We start from the raw sequence: 21642 nt of genomic DNA on the forward strand, positions 1-21642 counted from the left end.
TATAACCAAGGAAATCACCACTTTTCAACAATGAAAAGCAGCTCAAGTATATGGTCAACATCATTATCATCACCATCTCTTTTACTCATCAAATGAAAAGAACATCAGCAAATCTGTCATTAAAGTTTCAGAGCAGAACAAGAATCCTACGCTTTGTTTTACAATGTAGATGATGTTGGAATTATTGTTACTGAGCAAATTACACTTTTTAAAAAGCAGAGAGCCATCCAAAAAAGTAAGCAGATGCTGAATTCCAGCTACAAATCGTCAGCAGCATCATTCACCATCATTTACGCAGACTGACCTGTGCAGTCAGCATGGGTCATGAATGTGCCACCCCTTCAGAAATCAGACAGTAAAAGACTGAAGCTGTTAACAGATTTTTTTTTTATTATTGAAACTCATCTTTCAAGTCACACTAAAAGCCAAAAAATAATAATAATAAAAAAGCAAACTCTTGGGTATAAAATGGCAGAGCAATGCTGTCACAATTCCAGCATGTTTTATATGCAGGAGTACAAAGTCAATCATGACCATAAGCAGATAGAATGAGAGTGTGTTGTTGAGAGCTTCATTCTTTTGCTGACTCCTTTCCCTTAGGTCCTCATTAAAGATGCTATTAAGTATAGTATACTTCAGGGTTGGGCTACCTCAGAAAGCAGAAAAAAAGGTTATTGCTTGTTTTTCCCTCAGTTCTACTTCTTAAATGCCTCAGCTGCTGGGTTAAAGATGTGAGACAGATAAGAAACAGCATCCTGCTGGGGTAAATAAGCCTACCAAGGGATCCAGGCCAAATGCCTCGCAGATGTCAGAGCCCAGTGATGGGAACCTCTAGGATGCCTGGTGCCAAGTTTATTAAAATCAGCACTGCAGCTCAGTAGTTCCAGCTCAAAACTGCCAGTGTGGAATGAGCCACCAGCTCCAGTGGTTCATCACTGCTCTTCGTAGGCTCATAAAGTGAGCTGGAGTGTAACAAGCTTGACGCTGCTGTAAAGTAAGAACTTCTCAGTGAGGCTGAGTATTTGACAGAAGGGGTAGGAGGCACCAACAGCAGAACAGATGTCTTCTCTCCATGAGTAGAGCTTAGACTGCTACATAGGGCGGTGGGCATTCCTTGGAAGGCAACTCCAAGGCTTCCTCATAAGAAGGCAGCATGGCCTGAAAGAGAAGACCATTGGTCATACTTTGGATACATGAAAGGTTCCGAATGGACTTGATACTTCCTCAAGTATCTCTCATTTTTGGAAGGTCTTAAATATCACTTCTTTGTGTCAGAGCAGTTGGATGCTACTACTGGAGAGTATCAATAATCTAGGTAAGGACATTCACTAAAATGAAAGGTGATACACCAAATCTCTTAGGCACTGATCCAGCAAAAGGTGAAGACAAACTTAATTTGAACCATGAGTGACACCATTAGGCACAGAAACAAAAGTTGACCTGAAATTAAAAACACATCTTTAAGTCAGAGATTAAGAGTAATATATTCCCATTTATTTACTTTGCCTGAAGTCTGAGTATCAGCTTCCTTGCAAATACAATTGCCTTTGGAAGGTTTTACAAAAGAGTAAATTTAAAGGAATTTTACGTAATTACATAATTAATGACTATTAATTCCTGTTAATACACATTTGAAGGGTTGAACCATCTCTCATACCACCAAAGGAGCAAACATAAGGATCATCAAGCATCTCACCATCTAAACCATGGCTTTTCATGATATAAACCTAAAGCAGTCTTCACTCACCTTTTCAGCTGCCTGCGGGTCAACTTTCACCTCCTCTCTCTTACTGGCTTTAATATACTTAAAGCAGCTCAGGACACATTTGAACATATAGGCCTGAAAATGAAAGGGAAAGGGAAGTCTTCCTTGGCACTGCAAGTCAACAAGAGCATTTCTACGTCTGCCATCAGCCTACCACCATCCTTCTCTTGAGGTGAAAGCCTTGAGAGAAGCCTGACACCACACATTACAAGGCCTTAAATCAGTCTGTCCTGATCCTTTGTTGGAAGAGTGGCAACTCCATCTGCTCTGAGCAGCACCCTGGTGTGCAGTCAATAGGACTGTAGACACATGCTTAAGGTTGCTGAGTGCCCAATGTGGCAGGAAAGGAAAACACGTCAATTTTCATGTTCTTTTTCTGAGCAAGCTATGAAGTCTGGGTGTCTCAGAAACACATGGATGGGGACAACTTCCACGTCCCAGAGATCCAAGGCCCCTTTGTCAACTAGGACTGACCTCAAAGGATGTCTCATTCAAGAAAACCTTGTGTTTTCATTAGTTACACTCTTCTGACAGGCCTGCCTTGCACCTCGCAGAGTTACACAATGCAGTAAATGGAGAGATTTTCTGAGAAAAATGGATCAATTGACAGATTGTGGCACAAGAAAATAAGCAGGGCCTGTGAAACATACCATATGAAATAAATATTTTCCCTGCGCTGTGCAGTGAGGCGAAGTCACGTGCCTCTTATTTTTATTGGCGTAAGGCTGTACTTTAAAAACAGTTGGCATTTTCAAAGGAACACAGGGAGTTGTATGTCCCAAGAACAAGTCCTGTAGCTTAGGATTTCCCAGAACAATGAGGACTGTTTGCCTTGACACAAAGCCAAGACAAAGAATGAGAACAAGGAATGGAGTATTTGAGTTAAAGGAATCTGTCTCTCAAATAGACTTACGGAGATGAGGAGGTAAAGCCAAGCTTTGACCACCTTCAGGGAACACTGCAAAAGCCTTCCCTTTCCAAAAGCCTCTTCATATAGAAGAGCAAACATGCAATACACTGAAGCTATCATACAAACTGTACAAAAAAAACCCACTCAACTCCTAAAGAATCCCCAGAAAAATTTTAAAAAATTACAATAATTTAAAAAAAAATTAGATATGTATATTTTCTTCGATTTTGTTATAGCTAACCCTATAGAAAATTCAAACCAACTGATTTGCCAGGTCACACTGCCAGCTGGGTTGCAGAGTTACCTCCACTCTTATTGCTCAGTTTATGCAAATATTAAGGTATGCTGAAGTGTATATCTGCAGTGCATCATACAGGACTCTCCATTCCGCACTGTTTGTTCAGGCCACCTGGGAAGAGTCTAAATAAAAAAATGTTTCCAGCTAACAAGTAGCAATTGTCGCTGTGCAGAATCTGCTCTCTACCTAGAGAGATGCAGTTTTCTTTTTGAAAGCTCTCGGTGAAAAATCTGTTCTCTGATCCACTGAAGCAGGAAGAACAGAAACCCTCTCACTGTGCAGAAACTCTCCCATGGTGCAGTTTCCTAAGATGTTAGCAGAACCCAGTGGCTCATTGCTTTTAATTAAGTTTCAGGATATCTGATTGCATAACTCTTTTTGCATCAGTGCAGACACAGCAACTTACCCAAGTGGAAGATCCAACCTGCTGCTTAACGACCTCATTGATTTTGTTACACAATAGCAGAAGAGTTTCCTATAATTTATTTTCAAACATCTTATCCTTTTAGAGATGGACGACCAGTCACATATGGGGAGAGCTTGCTTTGTAACTCACACCCTCAGAATCATAAGAGTGATCTGATTATCAGACCCTCACTGAGGCATAGCTCCTATTGCAACCAAGGGGAGACCCAAGTGTCTTTCTAAGGCTCTGGTAGATTTGAGAAAGAAGTAAAAACCACTTCCTCCTATCCCTCAGGCAGCAAAGCTTCCTTTCTGCCCTCACTGCTCACCACATCCTGCAGCCATTTACCTTCAAGAAGAGGACAGCAATGAATGCAACAGTGAAGGTGACCATCACTTTGGCATACTCCTCTGTTGGTAACTTCTCCAGGGCTGGCAAAAAGCCCTGTGGAAAGAGGGAGAAGGTCTCAGTGAAACACTTGCCCCCTCTGCCAGGGTCACAGAATGTGCTCCCCACCTACCCTGTTGTCTGCAGACTTGAGGCTGAGGTAGGTGGGCACCTCCATGTACGAGCTGCAGAGGGTCAGGATGCTCAAGCAGAAGTCTAGCAGCTGTAGAGCCAGGAAAGGGATCTTCAGGTGTTCCTGCTGCACAAATGAAGGGTAGAGAACAGGGTTTTGGTTATGACTACAAGACAGTGCCACCTCTATAGTTTTTCCCTATTTATATGGCCTTGTGCTTTGTCATCATTTACAGCCTAAGCTATTTGGAGGCTGGGGCTTGATGTTATTTAAGGTCCCTTCCAATCTAAGCCATTCTATGATTTAATTCATTGATACAAGCCACAATATTGAGCAAGCCATCTTGTTGGGTTGGTTTCTACCAGCTCCTCTGAAGAAGTCTCTAGATGGTGCAGTGATGTTCCTAACTTATCTCACAAATACCTCCCAGAGCCCTGAGACAGAAAATAAAACCAACAGGAAGAGTCCCAGACAGGGGAAACCCAGTGTTGTTCCAGCTATCACCAGTTGTCCTTGTGGACCTTCTATCTCCCAAGGACTGCAGCCACTGTAGGAACAGTTTCATCATGAAAAGCCATCCCATAAAGAGCAAAGAGCATTCTGTCACCTACCGTGTGTCTGAGGGATGACACTGAAACCATGGCTGGGACTTGGATGTAGGAACTAAACATTGTTAGGAGGCTGAGGAGAAAGTCCATGACTTGTACAGCAAGGAATGGGATCAGGAGACGTTCCCTCTTCTGTGAGAAAAATCAGTGCGAGTTATTTCTGTTCTGAATGGGAGAATGAGACCAACCATCAATACCTAAAATGACATGTGTTAAGGTACTACAAGAACAACATCTCTCCTGGAATTTCTGCGTCTAATTCTAGATATTGTGATGACCATGGTAGCTTCAGCAACTGTGAAGGGCATCAACATTGATTAAAAAAAATTTTTTTTCCACTCCACTCTGAAAGTTTCTGTGAACTTTCACTACACGACCTTGATGCTTGATCCCATCCAGTCAGTTCCAATTAATTGTTCAGCTGCCCCAAGCTTTCTGCTACAAAAAAAATTAGGTTCCTAGACCAGCTCATGATAATTTCTCCTGCAGAAAAAGGAAGTGAATCCTCATGTAAGAGGGGAGTTATGGTTCCCCTCCAAGATCTGACCCGTACAAGAATACGGAAATGAGGCAATAGAGCAACATTTCTAAATAAGAGTATCTCCACCCAACAACACAACCAATAACCTTGATTTAAATGTCTCTCAGTCTTGGTGAGGCTGGCGTGATTATGGTCATACCTCAGCACTTTCAGTGAGCGTCCTCCAGTCCCTGCCCCAATAACCTAACGCAGAGAGCCCCCAACAAGCAGCTAAGTGACATTTATGGAGAACGTACCTTCACCACCCCAAAGAGGAGGTTGAAGCTGATGACAAACAGCATGATGATCAGCAGGAAACTGGTGGTGACATCAGCTAAAAGTGACAAAATTAATTTCACATTACTAAAAGCTGGATCCTAATGTCCATCTCCCACATTCAGGCATGTGGGATTGAAGTTTTAAATATCCTGGGCTACAGTATTAAAGTAAAACAAAATGAAAAGAGGCAGTGAAGTTTTAGGCAATGATCAACAGCTTTGATCAGGAAATTATTTTGAGACTCAGATAAACTAACCACAAAAGCTGTGAAGAGATCTATGAGATACTCAAGCAAGAAGAATTCACCCACTCAACAGTGGCATGGACCACAGAGCTGCAGTGTTAAGTACTTTGTCTCCATCAACTCTCTGTAGTTGCAGAATGCAACACACTCCTTAAAAATAATAGATGTGTGAGGAGAAACAAGGGAACTTTGTTTTTACTTACATCTTGTTAAATAAATACTGAATTTATTTCTTTTTTTAACCACAACATAATGAGAACTGAAACATGAAAGGAGACTTAGGAAACAGCAAAGAAAGGAAACCCAAGCCCAAAAAGAGAACAGAGGAGAATAGATAGGAGAATGCAGGAGATGCTGCTCATAGTTTTCAAGGGAGAGAGCTCAAGAAAACCAAACCCACCTCAGGAGCAGGAGAACAAGGCTGAGATTTGATGCACAGAAAACCAAAGGCCATAATAAACTCCAAATAAAGAAGAGCTTGATGAAGATCTCAACCTTTGCAGACATTCCTAGTCCCACTAAGCCCCAGCTGCCTGAAGCCACTTCCCCTGATTCTCCTCCCAAAACCACCCATCAGAGAGCGTTTATCCCTTTAGCAGGATGTTTCCTCAGATTCAGTCAAGGCAGCTGCATTTTTCTGCCTCTTTCAGTCTGGCTTCATGCTTCAGTCTTGCTAATTAATTGGACAACTGGCCATTGCCTCTGCAGGCCAATTGCCCAGCTGAACTTCCCAAGCATGGACCTAGATTAATCTGCAGAGTGCCTATGCAAACCCTCCATGGGAGCACAGGACTTGTTGGAGAGGCCAAGTGCCACGTGAAATACCCCACCAGGGCTGGCAGAGTGCTGAGGTGCCTTCCAGGACCAGAATTAATGGAGTCCCTGGGGCTGGAGGCTCTCACAACCACGGCAGATCCTGCAGCTGGGATCGGTGTGACTTACAGGCCCTTTCCATGACCAGTGTCCATGGCTCAAAAATGTAAGAAAGTACTTTTCAAGTCCCCCCAGTACTTATTTCTGCGCCTAGTTGGCTTTTGTAGGGTGAGTGTTTGACTGCTGTACTCAAGGGGCCTCAGAAAATGGCTGAATATAGGACTAAACTGTAATTTAGGACTAAGTTGTAAGATAATTTTTAACATATTTCTTAAAGAAAAGATCCAATACCTTCCGTGAGAATAGAATTTAGTTTTTGATCAAGTTTATCATACCTGAGTTTGGGGGAAGGAGGGCTCAAATACGTTACTAGGCTTTGCACTGTGTGTCCATTGGACATTTTTACACAATAGCTTTTCCAGTTTTCTGCTCCAGAGGGAATAGAGCCAAGACTGAGCCCTGGGACAGGTTGCCTGGAGAAGTGGTGGAGTCTTCTTTTCTGGAGATATTCAAACCCACTTGGATGTGATCGTGGGCAATGTGCTTTATGAGACCCTGCTTGAAGCAAGGAGGTGGTGCTGGGGGATCCCAACTGGTCCCTTCCAATCTCAACTATTCTGTGATTTTTTAATTCTTGTACCAAGCCTGAGATGACCTGAGCGTCCCAGAGATCCCAGGGAATTTCATGAGAAGGAGCTCATATGTGCTATGAGGTAAATGCCATTTTCCCTTGGGTTGGTGGTATTACCAGAACAGAGCCACATGGCAGAGCCTCTGCAGAGCTGTGCTGGACATCAGCGCTGTGAGCAAGAAATGCCAAATAGTTCATGCCAACCAAATAAGCCCTCATAACGAACAGAAAAGCAGAAAATTTATTTACCAAATGTCTATATTTGATTAACTTCACATCAGGATTTATGTCCTGTATGTAGCCAGGAGGGCCTTTGAGTGACTCGTAATATTTCCGATGAATGCAGAGAAAATCCTTTCTGTTTTATGGCCCAATAAATTGGTTTGGGAAATGCAAGCAGGGCTCGTAATGCTGTGGTTTAACAGAGCATAGAGATGTGAACCTGATTCTTTCAAACTGCAACTGAAAGCCCCCAAATGCCACGCGGCAGTTTTGTCTCCTGTTCATCCTGCTGGGCCAGATTAATCTTGTGCTATTTCTTAAGTGGTAAAGTTAGACCTGCTTTAGACCAGTTAACATCCTGACATAGACCCCACTATGAGTCATCTTCAAAGGTTCAGAATGGATAAAGATATTGGATATTCTTCCCATTTTTGCGTTACATTTTTAGTAAATCTACTAATCTCTTGATCAACTTTTACTGAAAAGCAGCTTTCAGAGGGGTGCTCTTGGTGCTACTCTGCCTGCAGCATCTTGTAAACCAAGGCAGCAAGGAGAGGCTGCTAGGGACAGAGCATTTGTCTTAAAGGCTGCTGACCCTGTCATCCTTCCCATTGTCACAGCAATGGCAAAAACAATCCCAATCCTCCTTTGTCTCTCTGATCATTCCCATGAAAATCAGGGCCCATCCCAATCTTTCTTTTTAAGGCAGTAAAACATACATCTTGAGTGAGCTGTAATTCCTTATAAAAAGCCATCTTATTATTTTCCTTCTGTATCATTCAAAGGTGGAAACCTTGCCTTGTTTTTATTCTTGGGCCATGACTACAGCGTTAGCATTACATATCTTCAGTCTGGCAGGGATCAGTTTCATCTATGAAACTCTTGGTGGGAACTGGGGGAGCAAACTCTCCCCCACTGTAAGGGCAAAGCAAGTCTGAGACCACCTCATGAGACTGAAAGAGTACAAGTCCATGGGGCTGGACGACATGCATTCCAGTGTCCTAAGGGAGCTGGCTGATGTGGTTGCAGAGCTGCTCTCCATCAGATTCAGAAAGTCATGACTGTCAGGGGAAGTTCTCGGTGACTGGATAAGGGGAAACATCACTCTCATTTTTAAGAAAGGGAGGAAGGAGGACTTAGGTAACAACAGGCTGATGAGCCTCACCTCTGTGCCTGGGAAGATCATGGAACAGATCCTCCTAGAGGACACGTTAAGGCACATGACGGATGAGCAGGTAATCTGAGACAGCCAGCATGGCTTCACCAAGGGAAGGTCATGCCTGACCAATCTGGTGGCCTTCTATGATGGAGTGATGGCATTGGTGGACAAAGGAAGGGCAGCTGATGCCATCTACCTGGACTCCTGTGAGGCCTTTGACAAGGTCCCTCACCACATCGGTATTTCCAAATTGGAGAGATATGGATTGGTGGACTATTTGGTGGATAAGGAACTGGTTGAATGGTCCCAGTCAGAGGATGGTGGTCAGTGTCTCTATGTGTAGGTGGAGGCAGTGACAAGTGGTGTCCCTCTGACGTCTCTCCTGGGAACAATACTCTTTAACATCTTTACCAGTAACATAGATGATGGGCTGCCCAGAGTGGCTGTGGATGCCCTATCTCTGGAGTTGCTTAAGGCCAGGTTGGATGGGGCCCTGGGCAACCTGATCTAGTCCTTGGTCTAGCAGTTGGCAACCCTGTGTGTGACAGGAGGGTTGGAACTTGATGATCCTTGAGGTCCCTTCCAACCCAAGCCATCCTATGACTCTATCATCTACAAACAGAGCAGCAGATGCTGAGGACATCCACAGAACATCTCCCCACATTGTTCTCCAGATCTTCCATCTGGGCTCTGAAGTCAAATTGAACTTTTTATACTGCTTGGCTGCCTTGTTTCCTTGATAGTTTTTGGAAATAGAAGAGCTGCAGTGTGTTTATTCCAACTATAATTAGAAAGTGCTCTCCATCACCCAGTCAGAGCCTTTTGAAACACCTGGGAGGAGGAGCCAAGTGGAAGGGGGAAGCTCTGCAGAAAGCATTTTCAAAAGCACTCGTTACGCAAGTTGGGTATTGAGTTGCCCACAGCCCACCCAGACTTTTCCTCCACTTTCTGTGCATTCCTGCAGCTTGGGGAAGGAAACACTGGAAAAGCAGGGGCAGGCAAATCCTTGCTGCTGCGGGCTTTTTTCCTGTGGGGTTCCTCATGTCTCTGTAGGGTGAGACACCGCAGGGTGTAGGACTCTGGTTTCCGCCTTTCTGAGCACAATGCAGAAGGGTTATCTCAACCTGTGGTTTTACATCAGAAAGTGACTAAGAAAAGGAAAAAGCACCCTGCATCTGTTGTCCCCAAACAGCTTCATGCAAATTTTTTTCTGGTTAAGTAATATTTGAGGTTTGGGGAGCTGTTTTCTTTTAAATTTTCAAATGTTTTAAATTTTTACATTTTCTTTTATTCTTTCTCACCCCACGTGAGTAGGAATTCAATCAGTTGTGACAAATGTGATGCTTGGGACTGCCTGTGAGAAATGGTACAACATGGCTGCTTCTTGCAGACAACTCATGTCATGCCAAAGCCACCAGGGACTGGGGGACAAAGGGACTGGAGTGGGAGAGGCGTTGGCACAGGCTGCCCAGGGAAGTGGTGGAGTCACTGTCCCTTCAAGAAACGTGGAGATGAGGCACTGAGGGACGTGGTCAGTGGCATGGTGGGGATGAGTTGGGGTTGGACGTGGTGATTTTGGTGGTCTTTTGAAACCTTAATGAAAGAGAAACCTTAAAGAAAGAGGAACCAATGTAGGATCCCAACGTCCTCTGCTGCCTTCCAGCATCCCGACCACCTACCAATTCTGTAGTAATCCTTGCTCAGGTCTTTGCAGTAGCCCTTCCCACTCGCCACCTCCAGGGAATATTCGATCAGCAGCAAAATGCTCATCACCTAGGAGAACAAAGGCAAAAGACACAATGCAGCACACTGCAGACCAACTTGCTTTTAACAGATCTGTTTCCAAGGAGCATGCAGTGGCCACAGCCCTAAGTGCAGGGTAACTCTGCAACAGCATTTTGAAGTGCAAAAAGAAATGCAGTAAAAATTAACACCCTTCTGTAAGTCTAGCTATACTGCTTCATTGTCAAAAATATCATTTTCTTTCTTTTATTTATTTGAGAAAATCTTCCACATTGAACCTAACTGAACCAATTTTCTCGCACTTCTCCCCAAAGAAAAATAAAAATAGTGCAAACATGATTCCATCACCCCACTGAGTCCAGCACTGGAAGCACACATTCTTCACACTCGAGGTACTGACAAAAAGACCATCAATGAAGAAGAGATCATTGGGAAGAGGTGAGTGCAGGAAAGTATTTGTCTGTTCTGCACAGGGTTTGCCTGGAACCCCATGATGATGCAGGAAGGAAGTCTATATCTGACACCATGATCAGCACAAGCATGGCCCTGTGTAGCTGAAACAAGCTGTCCACAATAGCTGCTGCACTCTTCTGTGTTAACACTTGCGTGAAGAAGTGACGCAGGCAAGGAGGAAACTGAACTGTTGTGGTTGTGCTCCTGTTTGCAAACTTTGTGTATGGGCAACTGTGCAAAACAAGCAATGGCAGGAGATGAGAAAAAGCTAACAGTTAAGCAAGCAGAAGAGATGATTTATTTTGTCTTTTGTAGAACAGTGGCTCAAGGTGCAATATGAGATGTAAGAGAGCTCAAGCTGCAGTAATGCATGGTCAGATACCTCCTGCTCTACAGTGGGTACTGCAAGCAAAAGAAAGAGGCACAGAGGGAAAGACTTCGCACTGGGCCAGAAATGAGGAAGCAAAGCTAGGAGGGCACTGCTATGTGGCAGACAGGAACTGAATGCAGCCTCTCCCACTGTCTGTGTTAGCTGGAGGAGACCAGAAACTACCCCCAGAACCAAATCCATCAACTTTCTTGCCACAAGCTGCAAGTGCTGTTTCCAGAAGAGCTGCAGATTCCTGGAGCCCTTCATTTCTGATGAGCATCCACTCCCCAGGAAATTTCACTTTCCTTATTGCTGCTGCTGGTCAAACTCCTCAAATGGCAGCATGGGAAACTGAGGAAGAAATTGTTTTTTCAGCTTTCTGTTAAATGGGGAAAAGCAGAAGACCTGAGCCCACAGCTTCCATGTATTTCCTGAAAGACAAGTGAGTGAGAGCAGGAGATGGAATCCCAGATGAATTTACAGCCAGAGCCAAAGCTTCAGCACAAAGAGCCATGTCCAGTGCCTATTAGAGGAACAGTAGAGAAAAAGAGGCCCTGATGTCCTTGCAAGTGTTGAAAAACCAACCAAACCAATGGCAGTCCCATATCAGATAGCCAAACCAAATATAAGCAGAAAGGTTAGTGAGAAGATATTTTAAGTGAAATTTGTTTTAAAGTTTCCATTTATAAGGGATTTTGCATAGAAAGAACGAGCCACTGAACTGCAATGAGGTAAGAGACAAAGCTCTGGGGTCCATTCCTGAGCTCTCCATCCCATGGTCTGAGTCACGACCAAGAGATCCCTCCATCACCCACCTCTATGATTGCCATCACAGTGCCTAGCATGTGACAACCTCATTTATTCCTGCAGAGAACAGAAGGTGATCGAGGCCCCACAGTGGGGCTGAGGTGGTGGAGGAAGGTTGGTGATATTGCTGAACAGTGCAGGATGGAGGCATAGCAAGTCATTAACCCAAAGCAGCTAATCTGAGCAAGCAACAGGGTATCTTGTAAGGCAGAAACTTAACAGCACGTTGCATGCAGCCCCATTCCCTGGGGGATATTTGCTGCAGCCATAGTAGAGTTAAGCTACCGTCGGAGGTTGTGTCAGGTACTTTTTCTTTGCTGAAATCTGTGCAGCTTGACTGATCTCCAAATTATTTATATGGGTGCACATGGCCTTGGTGCGACATGTGCTGCTTTTCTCACACCCAGGCTTTGCAAAGAGCCTGAAGCTGCAATAAGCAGGGGTCAGTGGGGACACTATACGCTGTGAGGGTTCCTGACCTCTGTGCATGCAGGGTGGTGACACCTGGCACTGTGAAGTCAACTGGTGCCTCATTTAAGTGCTTTACTTTCAGCGCTTCACCTCTTCTTACTTTAATTTAAAAGTGGTTGTTGTGGTTCAGAGCATTTTATCTTTTCCTTCCTTCTGCCTCTTTTTTCCTCTCTGTTCATGTGATAGAGATGCTCTGAGAGGATGAGGGAACATCCCAGGGCAGCCACAGCCTGCTGACAGCGCAGCTCCATGCCAACATGAACCATGTCCACAGTGAGGGCTGGACCTGGGGAATGTCTCAGAGATGGAGATCAGCTCATGAAGTACCAAAGCTCAGCTGTGACAGGTCAACCCAACGAGATGCCACTTTCCAAGACCTTTGCCTCTAATTAAGGATAAGTAGCAAATGGACTACAGCTTTTCTGCTCATGCGCAGAAGTAACAACCAGGCTTTGCTCTTATGCCAAATAACTTGGAGTTTCTTCACGTCAATGAGCAGGAGGACAAATTCCTCTGTGCTTCCTTTGAAGTCATCTCCCAAGGCCTCTTGAAGCTTTGCTAATCACACAACTGTCCCTTCCTCATTCCCCTCCTTCTCCTTCCCCATTTGTTTGAGAACATCCACATTTATTTCAGCGGTCTATGGAGAGATCAGCAGTAAGACAAGTCTAATTTATAGGAGGACAAGACATCACCAGGAAGCCTGAGACCTTGTGTTTGATGGTGTTGCTATCACCTAGCATCACTATGATTCATCACTGGGACCCACAGCAATACTTTATATTGATACAAACGAACAGTATTGATGTGGCAAATCATCCATGTCACCACCGAGTTATAAATTCCCTGTCCCCTTTCCCTCCCTCTCCTGAGCTGCAGCAACATCATAAAAAGGCAGAGAAAAGGTAGGAAATATAAAAGGTTGCTGCTATTCTTCTGTGTTCTCTCTTAAAGCAGTATGAGAAGACCATCTACTGCAAAACTCAACTGCGATCTCCTTCCTGAGAGCACTGTGAAGCCTCACCCCAAGGCTCTGCCTTTTGCTGTTCAAAACTCTACTGTTGTCTTCGACGCACTGACAACGATTTTTGAAATAACATATCTTCCACATAATGTCATTGGAAATGAAGGTTTCCCTGTTGGCCACCAGCACCATGAGCTGATCTCATTCTCTTCCAGTAAACGCTGGTGCAAACAGGGAATCTCTACTGGCACTACAGTGAAACAATTGTTAGAAAAATATGTTTTGTTTCAAAGCATTTGGAGAAATGCTATGGAGGCTTTCTTTATGATCCACCCTCCCAGCTAGGAAAGACTACTTCCCTTTCTTACTGTGCCTGTTTCTCCACTGGCACCAAGCAGCTTGCATCACGTGCCATGCCTGTAGCTCCCTGTCACGCGTTTCCTCCCTTTAATTTTGCCACTTCCTCTTCAAACCTTGGGAGAGCTTCCTGTGAGGGTCCCATTTCCAAGCAGTTCATGACCATCCCTACGCAATGGCCCTATGTTAAATTGGTTATCAGAAATTGCTTGCTCTCTGCTGCAAACTCTCCGCTTTCATATGGTTCAGTTTTTGTCACATGGGGTCACGAGACTGCACAAGAGATACAGCAATTTCTGTTTCTTTAGAACCGTGAGATTATGAGCTTTGAGTCTGCGGTGAGAAGATGAGAAGCCTGCCTGGGGTGTAATCTAGACACTCAAAAAGCAGAAGGCAAAGGAGGATATAAAATTGCAATCTCATCACATTCCAAGGTCCCCAAATGATTAAAAATCGGCATTGGAAATGCCATTGCAGCATCTGGCTTCCACATAGTGCCAGGGGGAAAGCTCTACCATTCTGAGCTGGCATGGGGCTATCTTCTGTGATCAACAATGGCACAGGCTGCACAGGGAATGGTGGAGTCAATGTCCCTGGGGGTGTTCCAGAGCCATGGAGATGTGGCACTGAGGGGCGTGGTTAGTGGGCACAGTGGGGATGGGTTGAGGTTGGTCTTGATGGCCTTAATGATTCTATGATCATGGATTATCGAGGATGATCTATGATCATCCTTCGCTGAATGCTTTCACTTTATCCCACGGTCCTCACCAATAACTGAACCCATCTCCAGTTTCTGTTGCCTTTCATTGCATGAGTTGAATGCTCCATTAGTGGATGCAGGAATGGCATTATGGGAGTCAAATCTGTTATGTCACCTTGTGCTGGACCCCAATCTCAGCTCTGTGTGAGCAAGGAGGGGGCTATGGCACACTGAGGGCATGCCTGGCCTGCTCCAACTGCTCCAGGACCACTGTGGGGACCATGACATGTCCATGCCCAGCACATCCTTGCAGGTGACTGTTCCCCTCACTCCACTTCTATGCACAGAGAAAGGTCAGGTCCCCATTAACTGTTACCGCACTGCGTGCTCCCAGTGTATGACTGCGCACACCCAGCACAAAAGAAAGGAATTATTTTAAGTGTGCCTTGCTGTGCAAGAAACCACATCCTCAGTGTGACGTGAAGCCACCTGAAAGCACGTCGCTGCAGCCCAAATGGGGGGAGAAACGTCCCTGAATGGGGGAATAACATCCCTGAATGTTCCCTGTGCTGCCCAGCTGCAGCCAACAGCTCCAGGCAAGTGCACCAAGTGCATCTCTGCACGAGCAAGCGCTCCTGCATTGAGCTGCAGGGGAAAGATCAGGAAGCAGAGATGGTTTCCAGAAGCCCCAATGGGTAGAGCTGGGGATAACAGTTTAAAAAACTTCAACTGTAATAAATTTATTCCTGCCCGCTCCTTCCCTCCCACCTAGCCTCCCACTTTGTGCATCCCCCCTTAAACTGTTTGTCTTTTGTTTTTGGGAAAACATGAAAGTCAACAGCCAGGGAACTCCATGATCTGCAATGCCTAGACCTGCAAGCACTGCTCCCATGCTTCTTTCTCATTTCCCTCCATCCACCGTTCTGTCACTTACCATGTGGAAGATCCCCAAAGCAAGAGTTGCTGTCTTGATGTTGAAGAAGCAGCATCGGGGGGGCTTGGTTTGGGCAGTCATGTTGGGATCCCTCTGCTCTGCTGGGAGTTACAGCGGTTCAGTCTGCAGCAGCTGCCTCACTGGAGAGCAGAGCAAGCAGTGCAGTTCAACTTCCTTCCTGGTCTATAAATGTGTTAAGTCATCTACATGGTCACATGAGGTCTTTGATTTCTCAATAAGAAAGAAAGCAAAAAATGGTGTTGCTTTTCTAACAGATCTTTAACTGCTTGCACATCCCTGATGGCAAATGTGAGCACAAAGCTTCTTTGGGCAGGTGGTGAGCAGGGTGTAGGGGAGCAGTGGGCTTTGTCCTAGAAAAAACATCAGAAATAAAAGCAGGGGGCCAAGAATGTCACCTTAAACTTGACCCACTGTTTTTGCAGTGAGGCATCCAAATTCCTGTGCTTGAAGCAGCTGGTTCCTTGCCAGCAAAGTCACCGCTCCCTGCAAGTACCAACCCCAAGCAGCACTGTTCTGTGGGTCTGCAGCAGTGGGACCACCGGGGATGGCATCCTTGCCCACTAGACTGATGGACCTGCTCCTGGTTTGAGTAAGGAATGTGAAGCAGCAATGAGACCTGAGTCCAGGTGACAGCCACTGTGCAGTTTGTCCAGTGGAGGTGAAATCATATTTTCATAGAATCAGAATCATTTGAGCTGGAAGGAACTTTTGAAAGCCATCTAGCCAGCCCCCTGCAATGAACAGGGACATCTACAGCTTATCAATGTGCTCAGAGCTTGGTCCAGCCTGATCTTGAATGTGTCCAGGGATGGGGTTTTGGCAATATCAGAGGTCTAATTTAAAGCTGGCAATGTAAACATCTGCATAGGCTTCCAGAGAAACTCTCATGCCTGGAAGAGGTGGACTGGAAGCCTTCAGCATTAGCTGAGTTGCTCATGGAGGTTCTACAGTAATGAGCTCCTAACCACAGCCTTGTGCTGCAGTGGATCATAGAATCACAGAATGGTTTGGGTTGGAAGGGACCTTAAAGATCATCGAGTTCCAACCCCCTGCTGGTTGCCACCACTCAAGCACAAGTCATTTTATAATTTTCAGGTGGCATAGCATGGCATAGTACACGTCTGGCATAGTACGTGTCTGATAGCAACAGAGATCATAGAATCATAGAGTATCCCAAGTTGGAAGGGACCCAATAAGGATCACCAAATCCAACTGCTGGCTCCACATGAGAATTTAAGACACTAAGAAAATAGATCCTCTCTGTATCTTAATAGGAATAAGGAGAACACCACTGATTGGAGGTTGTGTCCAGACATCATTCAATCCTTGTTATTTTCAATGCTAGCATTCAGGCCAACATTTTTTTTCTGATTAACCTATTCCAACCACTTCTATTCTGTTTTTTCTCACCACAAACACCACACATTTGAGTAGTATTTCATCATGAAGAGTACATTCACAGTGTAAGTTGGCAGCACAGATTCTTTCTCCACTTCTGTATGGAATCCATACTGCAGTATAACATTTTTTATATCCTCACAGCCTAATTCTATAGGAAGTTCTCCGTCATCCCATCCCTTTGACAGAAGAGCTCAGAGCCTCCAAGCCTCCCCATTGCTTGTTCACCTGCCAGATGGGATGCTGCTGGGTCAGGGCCCCAAGGAGGGCTGCAGAAAGCCCAGGAAACAAAGACAGGATGGAGCCTACTGCAATTACACTCCCACATTTGCTGCTTTTCTGGCTCCCAGATGGCAGGTGTAAGTGAGAAGCGAATGCAGAAATACCCCAGTTTGTGGCCTGGACAGAAGAGAGCCAGCAGGTAACCGGTGCCTGTGGATTCCCAGGCTGCTCAGTTTTCATTGCAAGGAAAACATGAAATTTATAGACTCTGAAATTACAGGGTTGGCAAAAGATGCCATCACTGTAAGCTATATTTCTGCAACCCACTCCGAACCTGCCTAGCTCCGGATTTCAAGGATACATTTTTTTTATACAGAGTGAATTTGAAATATGTTTGGTCTCACTCCTTCCTGGAATGTGCTTTTACAGATTCTGCCTTTTTCTTTCCGGATGAGAAATAAAGTGGCTTCTACAGACAAGAGCTATAGGTCTCCTGCTACAAGAGACCTCTTGCATCTTCCTGCCTTCATATGCAAAGGCAAAGCCAGGATGGCAGCAGCTAGGAAATGTGCCTACCAGGTCCCCAAGCCTAAAAATTATCTTCTTCCATGAGAAACTACTCTGTCCCTTGTGTCTCCATAGGGAGAACTTGCACTGAGCCCAACATCAAATGGCCACCGTCCCTCCAGGGCTCCATGGACAGGCAGCAGGCACCTACAACACCACTCATTTCAATCATAAAATCATAAAGGCTGTAAGAGATCTCCAAGATCATCTAGTCCAAGTGTCAATCCATCCCCACCACACCCACTGACCACATCCCTCAGTGCCACATCTCCATGGTTCTTGAACACCTCCTTCTCCCCCCCGGCCACCCTGTTCCAATGCCTCATCACTCTTCAGAAGAAATTTTTCCTGCTTTCCAATGTGAACCTCCCCTGGTGCAACTTGAGGCCGTCCTTGCACTTCTCCGGACACACTCCAGGGCTCAATGTCTTTCTTGTAGTGAGGGGCCCAAAACTGAACACAGCACTTGAGGTGTGGCCTCACCAACGCCGAGCACAGAGGGACAATCACTTCCCTGGTATTACAAGTGTAGAATTCACTCCAGTGTTTTGGTGCTGTTTTGGAGCCCCCAGCCTCCAGAAAACCATCAGGTGAAAAGAGGAAGCAATGGGAGATGGATGGTGAATGGTTGCTGTGTGTTTTAATGGACCCCAAAGTAGGTTTTGGTTAAATCCTACTACCTGGAGGTCTCTTGTGACAAATACTTCGTATATCCTGACACCACTTTTGGTTGTCTCCATTTGGTGAGTGATCTTTGGGCTAAAAATGAGATTGCTTTAGTGCATTTCAGAATGGTCTCTGACAAAAGTAAAATCCAGCTGCCAGCATTTACCTGTGGGCCCAATGTAGAGAATGAAAATGAAATATTTTCAGACTCAGGGAAAGCACAAAGCTGTAGCTGAGGACCAAAGGCACCACAAGCGCTGAGCCCTGCATCTCTCAGAATCCCTTGGGAACCAAACGCAACATCGAACCGCAATGATGTCTGGAGCATCCTTGGAGGAATATGGTTAAAAACGATAGTTCGTTTTAAAAACAGGTCTGCTTAAACATCTTTCATTTACACATCAGTTGCAAAAACAGGCTTTGCTTTACCTTCTCCACATGAAATGTATTTTCTTTGGGGGTTGCCTCCCCCCTGACCAGTTTGTGGGCCCAGCTGAAGGAAGGTGCAGCAGGATCAAGTATTTCCTGCTAATATGAAAAGCTGGTTCATAATCTGAACCTGTCTTTCCTTGAAAAGTGTACTTTCCTTTTGCAGTCCCCCATCCTTTTAGAGACAGACAGAGGCTTGCTTGTGCCTTTGAGCATACCATACCCAAACTTAGCTCGCGATGTGTAAAAACAAATAGAAAGTGTGGCCCAGGCTGGGCCATTGGCTTCAAATAGCCCTGCACGGCCTGAATGCCAATGCATTATGCTGAGTGGCCCCTTTCAGCGGTCTGCATACCAGGTCCTTCAGACGCCCAACGCTGCTGAAAGATTGGCGTTGTAGGAAGTTGGTTGAGTGAGGAACACAGCCCCATTTTTTCCATGTTTCTGTGGACCTATATATGATGTGCTCCTTGAGCCCTGCCCCTGGCTCCTTCCTGGAAGCAATCCCAGATGGGAGCTCTCATTTGAGGGGTCTCTACAACACCTGGACATCAGCTCCCTTCTCACAAACACCTATCAGCCTTCCGTAACCATTTCCCAGTTTCCATGCAGCCCTGATCCTGGCCCCAGCCAGTGGGAAATGTTCTCTCCTTCCTAATTGGCTTGCTCCAAAGCATGGCTTAATGTATTTGCACTCTACAAGAAGCCAAACAACAATGTGAGAGCCTTAATGAGAGAGGTGCTGAACTGCCAGCAGAGCAATAAATCTCTGGCAGAGGCTGGCACGGGGTCTGCTACCACAAATTCCCATTGCAAACCAGTTGGGCTCAGGCATCTGCTGCTGCCAGGAAAAAATGGAGCGTTCAGTTAACTCTTCTGACTTTCATCCATCAGTTCATTATGCTTTATGTCTATGCTGATGCGTGTTTTGCCATTTGCTGCTTTTTATCGACATTATGTGCCATGCTGTATTCATTGCACCAGGATTTATATCTGCCCTGTTACCTGCTTTATTCTTTCATTATATTTTATATCGGTTTTGCTATGCTTGGTGACTGCATAGCCTCCCTCTAGATGCACCTTACCATATTTTACACATTACTTTACATGCCTTCTGCTTTATTCTGACATAAAAAATAATAATCTTGGAGTATATTTAAGTGCTTACAGAGGTAAGAGGCCATTGTTTTGGTTCAGCTGGATGCAGGAAGCGGCTGTGTTGGCTTTTACTCACAAACCTACGCAAGAAAATTGCCATCTTTTGGGTTTAAATAAGGCAGCAATTCCATCTAAATCATGGGTTAAAAAAGAGAAATGAAGGAGCCAACATTTCTGTTTGTTCTTTGTATATATGATAATGGAGATATCCCCCCTACCTTGACCTAGCCCAGATTATGATTCTAGAACCATTCACAGACCCATGATGCTTACATTCAGGTGTTTCCACATGTACCAGTGTCTAAATTCCCAACACATTTGGTGAAGATGGTGTGAGCTATTTAGGTCCCCCCCTCAGCACACAGAGGTATCCCCAAAGTGCTGCTCCTTTCCCTGGAGCTCAATCCCACCTCAGCTGTCCCATAGAAAGTCTGTGGGATGATTCCCTCTCCTGAACATAGGAACCTGGACAGAAGGGTAGAAGTGGTGCTGAGGAACGTGGTCAGTGGGCATGATGGGGATGGGTTGGTGGTTGGACTTGGTGATCTTAGTGGTCTTTTCCAACCTTAATGATTCTATGATTCTGTGAACCTGGATGAGCAATTAGCACTGTTAAACAACACATTAGGAGAGAGAACACCTTCTGCAATGGCAGCTGGACCAGTCTCCAAATCATGGAGGAAAGCATGACATAGGAAAACTCCAAAATGGACATTGCAGTGTGGGTACAGAAGGACCTGGAGATGCATCCTTATGACACACAGACAAATCTCTGCTTGCGAGATGGCAGAGCCATGGGGGATGCAGCCATGTGCGGGCACAGCCTCAGGAACGCAATGTCCCCAGGACTCTGCAGCATCAACACACGGATGTGTGGAGACCTGTAGGACTGTGAGGGCTGCGGGTGCTGTCCTCTTCTAGCAGGATCAGGTCAGGCCACGAGCGAGGCATGCTCCACAACAGCAGTTCACATCCAGAGCCAAGCTCACCTTATTTGAGGGCAAAGGAGAGCCCTGTTCCACTGTTCCTGGAGCCTGCCCATCGCAAACTACGGGAGGTGTGCCCGCTCAGTGGCTTGCTGCTTGCCACAACAGGAAAACAACATATTTCGAGAACATACTCACCATGTACAAACCTTACCCCTTTTGCATTTTCCATCCCCAGGTTTGTTCAGAACGTGCCCTCATTGCTCACTGTGAGCATCTGCAGCCACCTCCTATTAATGATATTTTTGTCCCTGTGCCCTGATTTGCTCAGGAAACAAACAAACAAGCAAACAATGGATTATTTAGCTGCAAAAGGGAACAACACGTCTGCCTGCCGCTACATTTGCAAACCCCCAAAGATTTATTAGGAGACACCAGAAAAGGTGTGTGTTTTCAGCACAAAGCTGGCAGAACACACTGTATGAATAACTGCGCGACCTTTCCAATATTTACATGTACATAAGAGCCTGCGTGGAGGCTGCTCCTGCTCCTTCACCCACTCTCAAGCTTTCCACCCAATCTCAGATAGAGAAGCACAGAATATGTGTTTTTAGGAAGCCAAGAACAATAGCTGAACAATGCAGACAATTTGCACTGCAGAGCTGAGCCTCTTCAGAGCTGCGAACGGCATCTGCTGAGCACAGAGAGCTTTTAGGAGATGGTCATATTGATCAAGGAGCGGTAGGGAAGAAGGGGAATGTGGGCCATGAGGCTCCTGCTGGCCTGGTTAGAAAGAAATCCTTGCTGTGTTAATGATGAGCATCCTATTAAATTGTCCTGGTCACACTTCCAGTGTGAAAAATGTTGCATTCAGTGGGCTACGTGCCATTGGAAGTCAGCGGGAAGGCAGGGAATGGAACTCGCTCAGCCCTGCATACCCAAAACCCATGCACACAAAGGGAGCATCCTCCCAGGGAGCTGAACCATGGCGCTGGTTCGGGAGAGCTGTACAGAAGAGCAG

At 45.4% G+C, this 21642-nt stretch overlaps 1 protein-coding gene across 1 annotated transcript; it reads right to left on the minus strand.

Annotated features, from left to right (window-relative positions):
* LAPTM5 (lysosomal protein transmembrane 5) lies at window positions 365-15412 on the minus strand. Its single transcript, XM_021375539.1, has 8 exons — window positions 15235-15412; window positions 10115-10208; window positions 5285-5361; window positions 4511-4639; window positions 3900-4025; window positions 3728-3823; window positions 1748-1840; window positions 365-1158 (listed from the first exon to the last, which is right to left on the minus strand). Exons 1-8 carry the CDS (start codon window positions 15313-15315, stop codon window positions 1084-1086), a joined length of 771 nt encoding a protein of 256 aa, XP_021231214.1. The 5' UTR covers window positions 15316-15412; the 3' UTR covers window positions 365-1083.

Source organism: Numida meleagris, chromosome 22 (assembly GCF_002078875.1).
Source record: "Numida meleagris isolate 19003 breed g44 Domestic line chromosome 22, NumMel1.0, whole genome shotgun sequence".
Taxonomy (NCBI): Eukaryota; Metazoa; Chordata; class Aves; order Galliformes; family Numididae; genus Numida; species Numida meleagris.